At 39.0% G+C, this 14,010-nt stretch overlaps 1 protein-coding gene across 1 annotated transcript in view; it reads left to right on the top strand.

Annotated features, from left to right (window-relative positions):
* Positions 1–13,742, top strand: part of LOC130748452 (gibberellin 2-beta-dioxygenase 8-like) — a 33,633-nt gene extending 19,891 nt beyond the window's left edge. The window contains exon 4 of the mRNA XM_057601670.1: positions 13,512–13,742. Coding sequence (XP_057457653.1) covers positions 13,512–13,742 — 231 coding nt within the window. The remainder of the gene's footprint in view (positions 1–13,511) is intronic.
* The last annotated feature ends 268 nt before the right edge of the window (positions 13,743–14,010 follow it).

Below are 14,010 nucleotides of genomic sequence, written 5' to 3'. Positions count from 1 at the left end.
TTACTTACACAATGCAAAAATAAGGAAAAATATATCAATATAAATTTGCTTTGCCATAGACAAATGCAAATCTTTAAGATAATGTATTGTACAAACAAATTGCCCAACTAATGTAATGTATCTAATCTTATGTCCCATGAAAATTCTAATACCGATAGGGTAGTGGAATGAATCGACATAAGTTAACAACGCATTGTACATTACAAACAAAACAACAAATTACACTAATAATAATATACCGATAGGGTACATTATCATTAATGTAACTATACACACACTCCAAGTAAATTCTTTAAGGAATTTAGGTAATATATTTTTCTTAAATTCTGAAATAATTACGCCCACGAAAGGTGAGATCGCAGTTACACAAAATATAATAAAGCGCATGTAATCACACCAAAGTATTATGAATAACTGCGCTCACGATGAGTGAGGTCACAGTCACACACAATATAATAAAGCGCGCGTAATCACACCAAAGATTTGTATAAACCATAAGATGTAATTTATATACAAAGATTATAGGCTTAAATTATATAAAGACATAAAATTATTAGTTCCATATACAAAGAAACTAGCAAATAAATTATACTAAAAATATTACTAGCAAACTAAAGAACTTTCTCCATAATTTTAAGGTCCATGAGCCTATAGCATAGTAATAAAAAATGTTATTCAATATTTGGTTTATATAAATAGGAGCGTACAAAAAAATGTTAAATTTTTAAAATGAAACATATATGACAAAATTTAACCATGAGAATGTGGTAGTCATGTCATATACTTACATTTAACTGCCACTTTAATAAACAAAGTAATACCAAAGTATTACATGGTTAAATAATAAATCATTGAAAGAGTTCCAAAAAATAAATAAATAAATATATGTCACGATGTCTTGAATGCCACACAAATATAATTGCATAGCTAAAATAAACATAAACATCAATTGGAGAATTAATTTTATTAACGAATTTCTCCAATTATATGATCAATCAGTATATAAAGATTTTATCATCAAATCTAAAGAGTGTGACTTATATCCTTGTAAGAAGAACCAACAAGATTTCATACATATACTCCTTGGCATAAGGATCTAAAATTAAAAGATGTGTATAACAAATTTAATTATAATAACCTTTCTCAGATTATTTAAAATAGATAAATATTATCATCATCTGAAAATATTCAATATTGTAAACACAATACTCAACCTTTTATTCAAGCCAAGTCAAGGCAACAAGCCACGTACAGGAGTTAAAAAGAATGATCAAAGTTGCTTTGACCCACCAAATTGGAAGTTAATTGGGAGTTAGGACCTTGGGTGGATACTCAGACAGATCTAAAACCAATATTCATATGATATATCACTATTGTGCATACATACATGTATGATATATCACATTACATTATCTACATACTATATAAGCCACGTAATGGTCCAATCAAAGTGACGTTTATGAGACTTATAAAATTAATAAAACTGAAGTTATTTGGCTAGATAATACAGTTCCGGTTCGTGTGTGAGAACATGTTTTGGTCTATTCACTCAAATCATGCAGAATTTCTCGCCACAATAACAAAACGGAAATAGAACTTCTTTTTCTTAGTATATTTCTCTTTCCCTGATTGAAACGCAAGAACAGAAAGAACGATGAATAACATGACATTTCAACCCTTCGATTTCTATCTTCAAGCTATCTCATGAAGAAATTTTGGAGCATGTTAACCGCAGGTCCAAGAAGACTACGAACCCTCAAGAAAATTTCGAAATCATGCATAAGAAAGAGAGAAGTTACATATCAGAAGTTTTAGGGTTCATGAAAGCCAAAATGAAAGTATCAATTTCTCACAAACTATTCAACAAAATCGCTCCAAATTCAAGTATGTGGGTCGCAGAACAACAGGGATCAAAACCCCTAAAACAATTTTTCGAAATCATGCACCGAATTTATGGATCAAAATCGAACAAAACCGGGTTTTCTACAAAACGTGAACAGAACAAAAGGCACACATATAGAACAGCCATAATTCATATCTACTCAGGCTCTGATACCAATTGCTGAAATTAACTGATCCAAATAGATCATATAGACATATAAATATAGATAGAGATTATAGCATGTTGTGATTCAATAGTGTAAAAGAGATTGTGCACCTGAAAGGATTGAAGAATCCATAGTCTACCAGAGAATGAAGGTGAAAATGAACGAGAAGGGTGAAACTGCTCTCAGCACCTGGTAATACGTTCTCTAGATAAATTGTCTAATAGGGCAGCAGTTTATATATTACCAGTTGAGACCAGGGTCCCCTCATTAGGCAAAGTTAACTGACCTAACCCATCATAGGACAATTAATAACAAAAGTCTAATCTACCATCCATCATAATACATGTAATTGAATTAAATTAATAATTCACATAATTGATATTAATGACCAAACAAAATATATCTTAATTAATTGATAATGTTAATCCACATAACAAAAGAGAGAGTTAATTAAAAATAAATCTAACACCATATCTCAACCCTATCCCCCAACTTCTTCTTCCTCCTCCTCCACCAAAACTCAAAATCTATATCAGAATCCAGTTTCACACACCAAAACCCAGATCGAAGAGAATGTAGGATCACGCGCTTACCACTACGCCAAAACCAATTGGTGTTAGTGAGGGCGCAACGTTTTCTTATAGCGTAGCAGACAGCGCCCCGTTTCGAATGCTACCTGCAGGCAGGATGCTGGCCCACCTGGACCCAACAATCCCCCCCCCAGCACCTGCCAGCCAAACTAGCTGCACAGCATGCCTTCCGTGGGATTCGAACACGGGACCTGGCTCTGATACCACTTGTAGGATCACGCGCTTACCACTACGCCAAAACCAATTGGTGTTAGTGAGGGCGCAACGTTATTTCTTATAGCGTAGCAGACAGCGCCCCGTTTCGAATGCTACCTGCAGGCAGGATGCTGGCCCACCTGGACCCAACAGAGAAGAGGAAGCTTTATGACAAATCATCATCAGGCCCTTATGTGCTTCATCATCGCTAGACCCATAATGAACCGTAGCTCTCCCTGGCGCCACCCCTCTACCTTCATCTTCCCCAACTTAAATTCAGTGACGCTACAATCCTCTCCTTCCCTGAAATTTGAAGACCGCCTCTCTCGATCTCGTCACTGGAAATAACTCTCGATCTCTCTCGATCGCATCTCTTTAGTACTAGAAGGAGCCATCCCAACGCCAGATCCAAGAGGTTGAATATATGGGAACATAGTAGGGGTTGAAAGCAAATACAAGAACTTGATGGGGAGAGAGATTGAGAACCAGAGAGATGAGGGATCGAACCTGGGACATTGAACGTGAACCTCACGCCTCCGAACACTTCAACCTCGGGTTCAGATATGGCGGCGGTGATAGTGTTGGTGCGGCGGAGAACACTAAGCGGCCACGTGGGACAGGTTACAACGAAGATCTCAATCTCGGGTTCACAAACCATTCGCACAAGGAAGAGGGAGGGTGTTGAGAATGAGAAAAGGGAAGGAGAGGGGAAGAGAAGAAGGTTGGGGTTGAAGGTGCGAAAAACACTAGAAAGGGGGGGTTTGAATAGGGTTTTTAAATAAAAGATAAACTTTTGAACTTTTTCCAAACCCAAAGATAGGAACTAGGTGCTGAAGGAAATGAAGTAAAGCACGAAAGTAATTTATCCTGGTTCACTTGAGATAAAAGCTCAAGTTAATCCAGTCCACCCGTGAAGGTGATTTCTTCCTTCTTCTGATGAAGGCAATTCACTAAAATCAATGAGTGTTACAACTGCACTTTGCTATCTGCTTAGTGACTAACAATACACTGATTTTCTCACTAGTATCCTCTTAAGAAGCTGATCTACCGATCCTCTTAAGACTAGCTAAACACTGAATCAACCTTGATTCAGTCCTCTCAAGATCCGACCAACCTTGGTCTCTTAAGGAACTTTACAAAGTTTTTGTAAAAGGTTTCGGGTTTACAAGAGATGCTTCTGAAAAGCTAATAGTAAACTTAGATGTTTAAGAACAGTGAAGAAATAATGCTAAGAAATTGGTTCGAATAAGTTAAATGGTTTCAGCAAAGTTTCTTGGCTTCTTTCTTCTATCTTCAGCCCTTATATACTCCAAGACATTTGATGTAGCCGTTGCTAGGGTTTTGTCCGTTGGAGTGATAATCTTGTGATATCAGACTGCTAGACTGAACGAGGTAGGTGGCGGGCAGGCTATGACTGTACAGTGTGTACTATGACAGCGACCTGTCCTTTCACCAGCTGACTTCTGATCTGGATTGCTTCAGATGGACGTTGGTGAAGCTTCTGATCAGTGTCAGACGGAAGCTTGGATCCTCTGACCTTGCAGCTTCTGCTCCTGGACAAGTTCCTCAGAACTTCTGACGTCAAAGCTAGAATAGCTTGGGTCTTCAGAGCCAAGTTCTTGCCGGTCTTCAGAACTTGAGTCTTTCTTCTTCAGAACTGTTCCTTCTGGAACAACTGGTCTTCAGAACTTCTGACTCCGGTTCTTCAGAAACTTGTGAGAGCTTCTAACTTCAGAACTTCTAAAGTAAATGTCACTGTTATGAACGAACATGGTAAACTTTAGAACTCTCTTATGGTTACCCTTGAGTCTTTATCTTATGATAGAATAAGCTTGGGTCAGAATCAGAACCTGTTTGTCACAGCTAAATGAGACAAACGTTAGAGTACCATAATTGTTCATCATCACAAACCTTAATTGTAATCATCAAAACATAGGGATGCAACCACTGATCAAATCTTGATCTTACAATCTCCTCCTTTTTGATGATGACAAAACAAGTATTTTGATGAACAATTCTAAGTCAATAAACTGAATACACAAGAGAGAAGAGATCAGAGTTTAAACTTATCCTTGTGTAACGGTTTATATTGCTTCTTATGAATCTAGGATAACACCTGATTTTGAGCTGGGGACTCCCCCTGACTCCCCCCTGAATCTGAGACTTGATGAAATGATGAAGAGTCTAGATTCGGAGTCTTAGCGATGTGATCAGAAGATACGCGTAGAGGGATGTTTACTCATCAGAAATTGATGGTTCAGAACTCGCGTAGATCATATTGAAACATAGAGTATTGTTCAAGTAGTAATGTATTCCTTGATTAGGACGCATGGCAATATCTATGCGCTATAAGTGCTGATACTTATTCTCCTCAACTGGTTTTATATAATAAAAGATAATTAAAAGTTTATCAAAACCATTTTATGTACTCCCCCTTTTTGTCATAAGCAAAAAGAGTGAAAAAGACAACTAATAACAATAACAATCAAGAATTAATGCAGATAAGACGCTTGTTATTATTAATGAACGAAGATGAGTATAGAGGATAGAAAACAGAACTAGAAGAACAATTTCTAGTTATATAAGAAAGCACGAGTATTCTTCATAGATAGAAGCTGAAGGTGTAAAGGATGAATGTCCTGATCAACTGAGGCTAACTGAGTAGCCAGTTCTTCCTTCAGAACTTCGCTTTCACGGATACCAGGGGTGGAGGCAGCATCCTGACCTGCTTCTTTTTGATCTTCTTCTTGTTCAAGAAGCATACAAATGCCCTCGAACTGAACTTCAAGGTCCTTCCGGCGAGAGGCCAGACGAAGGAGGTCTTTCAAAACTTCCTGAAGATTCTGAAGACAGTGAGTCTGATGGGAAGTCAACCAACAATCTAAAAGATTGTCAATCCTCTCAAGAGCTTGAGAGATTTGAGAAGTAGAGAGATTAACACTCCATGAAAAGACCTAGTCAAATACCAGAGCCTGGAGTTCAGAGATTAATTCAACAGAAGTCATGTCTGGATTTAGAAGAGAAAGGAATTGACTGAGTTGAAGTGAATTGCGTTATGATGGAGAAGAAGGAAAGCATCAGATTATAAGGAAGAAAAGTAATAGAAAAACATGCATAAAACTCATCAAATCATAAAAGCATGTGAGTTACTCATCAAATCATAAAAGCATGTGGTGCATTAAATAAGTGAATCAGAAATAAACACGGTCAAACATAAAATAAATTCACACAAAAAAATGCATGCAAGATAGATGAGAGGGGTTCAAGGCTTTGATGAAGAGGGAAGATTTTCGATCAGATACTTCATCATAGCTTCCATACAGCTGGAGGATTCCTGAATCCGCATACTTTGTTCACTCTGAACAAGTCCTTGTTGCTCAACCGTCTGAAACAGCCTCTGCTGATCATCTTGAATTCTGTCAATCCTGGCAGTAAGAGTAGCAACTTCTGGATGGGGAGAAGGTTCTGAAGCTTGAGCAGGAGTAGGAACTTCTGCCTCTGATGGAATTGTAGCATCAACTTGAATTGGCACTTGCTTCTCAACTTCATCAACATCTGCATCTTCCAAAATGACTATTCCGTCAGAACTGTCTTCTGCAACCTCTGCCGGAATCATCTCAGCATCTTCTGAGGTAGTTCAGAGATAACATCAGTTCTTTCAGCCATAGCTCTTCTCATCGGTTCACACACCATGTGTAGCAATCTCTGCTTTTGCTCATGAGCTCTCTCAGAAGCATCATGAACTCTCAGAAGCTTCTCAGTGCTAAGCAGCTTCTGAAACTCATAAGCTCTCCTTTCTGAACATCTTCCGAAAGCAGACCACAAACCATCAACCAATGAAGCATTAAATTGATTATCAGTTACCTGATATAACCATTGCAATCTTCTGGTTGCTTCTTCAGAGAACTCCTGAATGAGTTGAATAAGATTTTGAGGTCTGAAGGAGGGTGCCAAGGTCAAGATAGGCAGAGGAGTTTTTGTTGCATTGGAGCTTGAAGCATTAGAGCTTTCAGTTCTGTGTTGTCCTGAAGGAGCAGAAACAATCTCACGATCCTTCTCTATTCCTGAATGATCAGATTCATCCATATGCTCAGCCTCAGAAATAGTCACTTGCCTTTGCCTGGATGAAGTAGTCTTTTCAGGCGAGGTGAAACTCAGTTCTCATGAGTTCACTGCGGAATAGTGAGACAAGGACACATAGGAAGATTCAGCAGCAGTATCTTGGAGCTGATCTTCAAAACTGGAAACTACTTGCTGGATAGGCTTCACATTGAAGGGAGCTTTGAGGATCTGAACATCATCATCCTCTTTGTCTTCTTCAGCCGGAATCTCACCAGTTTGTGTTATCAAGAGGGTCTTTGAGATTAATGGAGGCTTAGGAGTGAATTGTTGAACCAGATTTCTCAGGGTAGCTTCACTTTGAACAATACCTTGAATGAAGGAACTGAAAAGAGGTACAGGCTCAGTTGTGGTGGATGTGGAAGAGGTTTGAATTAGGGGGCTTGTGTTTCAGGTTCTGTTTGAGTGGGAGCTGTTTGGGTTGAAGTAGGCAGGGAAGTAGATATAGGCAAAGGTTGTTCAGGAATAACTACTAAAGCAGAATCTTAGTTAATGCTTTCAGTAATTACCTTACTTGGACTTCTGAGGGTAGTGGTTCTGGTGAGTTTTGCAGCCCTTGCAGGATCAGAAGTACTCTTTGATCTTCTTTCCCTTTGTGCCTCTGAAGCATAGTTAGATGCTTGCTTTGATACTGGCCCTTTCTGCTGAAGTGGACCCTTCAGAGACAGTTTCTTTTTCTTGACTAAGGGTGCTTCATCAGAATCCGTGGATTCTTCAGCTTCTGAAAATTCCCTTATAACCTGGAGCACATTCTCAATGATGTCACAATCATCCAGCTCAACTTCTTCCTCAACAAGAACTTTTCGCCTCTTGGCCAGGGGAACATCATCATCTTCAGTCTCCTCACTTGAGGATTCTTCCAAAGAGTTCTTAGAGCTTTCAGACTCAGATAGTTGAGGTGATTGCACTGGAGTTCTCTTAGGAGGACTTTCTGGAGTGGGTTCCCTGATGACCACTGACTTAGATGCAGCTTTCTTCCTTTTAAGTTCCTCTATCAGAATCCCTTTGCCCTTAGGATCTGAAGGCTTGCTCCTTGTTGCTCTTTTGGATTTTCTTGTTGCCATCTCAGGAGGACTATCAGGAAGGTTTTTGACAAATTCCTCAAGGGTGATTGGATCTCCTTCTCTTCTGAGCATTCTCACATACTCCAGAATGCATGCTGGATTGTCCTTTTTAGACCATAGAGGAAAATCATCAACAGGGTAGTTCTTCTGACGAACCTCTTCAGATGTGTCTTCTTTAGGTTCAATTTGAACTTTCTCAATAATCTGCATTCTCTTCAGCTTAGTCCCATTGAGAGCATCTCCAATGGACATAGCCAAATCATCATGAAGGCCTAAATCAGAAAGAGTCTTGACCAGTTGATTCTGAGTGAAGATATCTGAGAGTAACCTTCCATAAGGAATGTAAGATATAGACCTCTGTTTCTCAATTCCAGTAGTTCTTGACTTCTCAACACATTCTTTCACATAGTTGAAGAGCAGAAACGGCAGACATACAGGCTCACCTCTAGAAATGTAATACATGATTACCTTCTGAGTTGCATTGAGGTAATCAGTTCCTCCGGTTCTGGGATGAATGCAGAAAAGGAAAATCTTCTGCCAGATCTTCATCTTGGGCTTTAGATCCTTTAGAGAATACTTGGTCCTATCCAGAGACCAATTGTCATAAATAGCAAAATTGACTAACTTCCTCATGCCAGGAACGTTAGCATCCACGTTCTTGATCCTTTTTCCTTGTTGGAACTCCATACCCAGCAGCTTTGCAATGGACTCTTCTGAAATCACAATCTTCCTATCCAGCACATGAGAAACTACGTAGTAGTCGTTGCAGACTGCATTTTTCCAGAATTCCACAACCAGTTTGTAGTAGATAGAACCACAGAGCCTATCAAAGTAGCCAGACCAACCTTGCAAGTTAACTTGATCCCTGATATCAAACCCATGATCAGCCAGATTGTCGAAGTCCACTCTTGCTTCGTTGCACACAATCAGTTCTTCAGCTTTCTTGACGCAGGTGACCACATTGGGCGTGTTCAGAATTTGCTGAGCTTCTTGAAATCTTTGCTTTTCTTGATCTTTGGCGGTTTGTTTGGATGAAGCAGTAACATTTGTCTTTGATTTCCTTGATTTGCCCATGATTCTCAGATATGTGAAGTTTAGGGTTCAGAGAGAAAGGGAAATATTGGAGGGAGGAGTATGAATGAAATGCAATGCACACGAAGAGTTTGAAAACCGTTTAATTGAGTGTGTGGGTTAGGTCGTGTGTATAGTGGGTTAAATGGTAACCATTGAGATTTTACAGGACATAAAGTAAAAAGCAAGATCAACGATTATTAAAATAATTAGTCTGAAAATAGCATAGTAGAGGAGAGTAGGTACCATCATTATAGCAGATATACCACGCAACACAAGGAACTATGTCACAAAAGAAGTGACACGTGTATTGTTGTCTACCACAGAAGCTTAACTAGTGGGTCAAGTGTATTCTGATCGAGTACCTTCTGAATATGTAACATCTGATGACTTCAGAGGCACCATGGTCAGAGGTTCTGAAGGTACCTTACTCTGGACAAAAGTCCATGTTCAGGTTTTCAAGAATAAATAAAAATCTATCTTCTGCTAAGGGCTTAGTGAAAATATCTTCCCACTGATGGTCAGTATCAACATACTCTAATGATAGAGTGCCCTTCTGAACATGATCTCGAATATAATGATACTTTACCTCTATGTGCTTTGCTCTTGAGTGTAGAATGGGATTTTTGCTGAGTGAGATAGCAGCTGTGTTGTCACAGTAATAAGGAACCTTCTTCAGAGACAAACCATAGTCCTCGAGATGATTCTTCATCCATATGGTTTGTGTACAGCAAGTGGCAGCTGAGACATATTCTGCTTCTGCAGTTGATAGAGCAATTGTGTTCTGTCTCTTGCTTGACCAAGCAACAAGATTTGCTCCAAGGAAGTGGCAGCTTTCGGAGGTGCTTTTCCTTTCCACTCTGTCTCCAGCAAAATCAACATCACAAAAACCTGAAAGTGTATACTCTGATGTTTTTCTATACATCAAGCCAAGGTTAGTGGTTTCTTTCAGATATTTGAGGATCCTCTTAACAGCAGTTAAGTGAGTCTCTCTAGGATCTGATTGGAATCTAGCACAGAGATGCACACTAAATAATATATCAGGTTTGGAGGCTGTTAAATAAAGAAGAGAGCCTATCATTCCACGATAGAGCTTCTGACAAACCTTAGAGGAAACTTCCTCTTTCTCAAGAATGCAAGTTGGATGCATTGGAGTCTTAGAGATGTTGCAGTCACTCATGTTGAATTTCTTCAGAAGTTCCAAGGTGTACTTCTTCTGATGAATATAAGTGACTCCTGGTCGTTGATCAATTTGAATTCCCAGAAAGTATTTGAGTTCTCCCATCATGCTCATTTCGAACTCAGCCTGCATCATCTTAGAAAATTCCTTGCACAAGGAGAGATTAGCAGAACCAAAAATAATGTCATCAACATAAATCTGAACTATAAGAATATCATCCTTATAGGTTCTGCAGAAAAGAGTGTTGTCACCTTTACCCCTTACAAACTCATTCTTTAGAAGAAAAGAGCTAAGCCTTTCATACCAAGCTCTGGGAGCTTGTTTCAGTCCATAGAGTGACTTCTTGAGCTTGTAGACATGTTCTGGATGCTTGTCATCTTCAAAGCCAGGAGGTTGCTTGACATACACTTCTTCAGAAATGTAGCCATTTAGGAAGGCACTCTTGACATCCATCTGATGGAGAATGATGTTGTGATTTACTGAGAAGGAGATCAGTAGCCTTATAGCTTCAAGCCTTGCCATAGGAGCAAAGGTCTCAGTGTAATCAATCCCCTCTTGTTGACTGTAGCCTTGAGCCACCAGTCTTGCCTTGTTTCTTGTTACTTCTCCTTTTTCATTCAGCTTGTTTCTGAATACCCACTTGGTTCCTATGACATGGAAACCTTTGGGTTTTGGCATTAAGGACCAAACATCATTCTTGGTGAACTGATCTAGCTCTTCTTGCATTGCCAGAATCCAACCTTTATCTTCAAGAGCTTCATCAACTGATTTGGGCTCAATGAGAGATACAAGTCCCTTCAGACTCAGAAGAGTCTCTTCTGAAGGTTTGAGCATAGACCTGGTTCTGACGGGAGCATCTTTGTTGTCAATAATCAGTTCTTCTGGATGAGAGGCAGCTATTCTTTTCTTCTTCTGAAGTTGATCAGAAGTTGGTGGAGCATCTTCAGATGCTTCTGCCTCTGGAGCAGCATCCTCTGGATTGTTCTTTAGTTAATTCACTTCTGAATGATCAATGCTTAAATATGCAAATCTTTCAAACAACTTTGACTTTTCTGAGCCAAGCTTGTCATCAAATCTAATTTGGATAGATTCCTCAACAGTTTGATGAACAATATTGTAAATTCTAAAACCTTTGGATCTTTCAGAATAACCAAGAAAATAACATTTTAAAGCTTTAGAATCAAATTTACCCAATTGCTCCTTTGTGTTGAGCATGTAGCAGATACTCCCAAAGGGATGGAAGTAAGAGATATCAGGTTGTCTTCTGTAAGACCTGAATTTTCAGAACAAGCTAGTTTCCGACTCACGCGTAGAATCAGTGTAAGCGTGACAGGAGTTTGATATTTGAGGAAGATTAATGAAGAAGAAAGTTCAGGAATTGCTTGAGGAATGTTGCGTAGTTGTTTTCGGAGTTAGTGCGAGTCGTCTGCACACTTGCCTTAGGGCGAGCGTGTCCAGAATAGGCTATTTCGCTCTTAAAGCAACGTTTTAAGTGAGATTTCGAACTCTCGGAAAATTTAAAGATTCTCTTTATTTTTCCATCGACCAGCGTTTCATTTCGGAACTCTGGACTGTACGCACGATAGGTTTCACTTTTCGGATGTCCGCCGACGCTAATTTCTTTGCTTCACTTGAGCTAAAAGCTCAAGTTAATCCAATCCACCCGTGAAGGTGATTTCTTCCTTCTTCTGATGAAGGAAATTCACTAAAATCAATGAGTGTTACAACTGCACTTTGCTATCTGCTTAGTGACTAACAATACACTGATTTTCTCACTAGTATCCTCTTAAGAAGCTGATCTACCGATCCTCTTAAGACTAGCTAAACACTGAATCAACCTTGATTCAGTCCTCTCAAGATCCGACCAACCTTGGTCTCTGAAGGAACTTTACAAAGTGTTTGTAAAAGGTTTCGGGTTTACAAGAGATGCTTCTGAAAAGCTAATAGTAAACTCAGATGTTTAAGAACAGTGAAGAAATAATGCTAGGAAATTGGTTCGAATAAGTTGAATGGTTTCAGCAAAGTTTCTTGGCTTCTTTCTTCTATCTTCAGCCCTTATATACTCCAAGACATTTGATGTAGCCGTTGCTAGGGTTTTGTCCGTTGGAGTGGCAATCTTGTGATATTAGACTGCTAGACTGAACGAGGTAGGTGGCGGGCAGGCTATGACTGTACAGTGTGTACTATGACAGCGACCTGTCCTTTCACCAGCTGACTTCTGATCTGGATTGCTTCAAATGGACGTTGGTGAAGCTTCTGATCAGTGTCAAACAGAAGCTTGGATCCTCTGACCTTGCAGCTTCTGCTTCTGGACAAGTTCCTCAGAACTTCTGACGTCAGAGCTAGAATAGCTTGGGTCTTCAAAGCCAACTTCTTGCCGGTCTTCAGAACTTGAGTCTTTCTTCTTCAGAACCGTTCCTTCTGGAACAACTGGTCTTCAGAACTTCTGACTCCGGTTCTTTAGAACCTTGTGAGAGCTTCTAACTTTAGAACTTCTGAAGTAAATGTCACTGTTCTGAACGAACATGGTAAGCTTTAGAACTCTCTTATGGTTACCTTTGGGTCTTAATCTTCTGATAGAATAAGCTTGGGTCAGAATCAGAACCTGTTTGTCACAACTAAAAGAGGCAAACGTTAGAGTACCATAATTGTTCATCATCACAAACCTTAATTGTAATCACCAAAACATAGAGATGCAACCACTGATCAAATCTTGATCTTACAGGGGTTGGGGAAGACTGACCATCTTCCATGCAGTCAGCGTTTGAGCCTTCAGAGGTGGTTTTAGCCGACATCCATCCCATTCTGACAGGCGCAAACCAACAGAGCCACGAACACGAGTTGTTCTTCTTTAGGAACAAATGGCAGAGAAGAAGTTGGAGATTAGGGAAGGGGAAGGGCTGAGTAAATTTGATTGTATGAAGGGTTTATATTTTGGTTTTGATTGATGGATTTTTTTTCTGGGTTTGATAATACTTTGATTCATGATTGAATTTTTTTTTGGGTAACAAGAGATATAAGTTTAGTTAATAATTATTTGGATTTTATTTTTAATTAATATGTATTATGTGTCATTTAAAATTTTATTAAAAATGACGTGGATAAAGTCATGTTAGCTCCGGTCTGCCACTCAACATCTTTGTCGGAGCTATGCCCTCCGGCGAGGGACCAAACGCAAACAGCCTTACACAAGGATCAATATTTGATGATTATCCATTTAATTTTTAATTGCATGTCCTTGCAGGCATTGAGCAATGACGTTTATAAAAGTATAAAACACCGTGTGGTTGCTGCTGAAAAGGTAGAGAGGTTTTCCATAGCATTTTTCTATTGCCCCTCCGAGCAGGCAGAAATACAAAGCAACCTCAAGCCAACTATATACAGGAAATTCACTTTGAGGGAGTATATAGAGCAGACCCAGATAGATGTCAAGCACAGCGGTGATAAAGTTGGGTTATCTAGATTTGTTCTCTAGATATAAATGTTAAACAATTTTTGAGTTTGAGCTTTCATATGTTGGTGCATTTTAATGTTATAAAACAGGTTGAACAGGTGATGACATGATATTTACTCCGGAAGACAAGGTAACTAGTTGATCCATTATATATTTAGAAATGTATATATTTATATTTATTAGGTTTAAATCCAATTAGCAAGTGTTAGTTTATAGTGTTGGGTGAAGTAATCTAAGCGGGTATGATTGATGAAAACTACGGATATTATTATATGATATATAAGGTCAG

Source organism: Lotus japonicus, chromosome 3, assembly GCF_012489685.1.
Source record: "Lotus japonicus ecotype B-129 chromosome 3, LjGifu_v1.2".
Classification (NCBI taxonomy): Eukaryota; Viridiplantae; Streptophyta; class Magnoliopsida; order Fabales; family Fabaceae; genus Lotus; species Lotus japonicus.
Note: the sequence above shows the minus strand (reverse complement) of the source record. Positions and strands in the feature narration are given on the sequence as shown.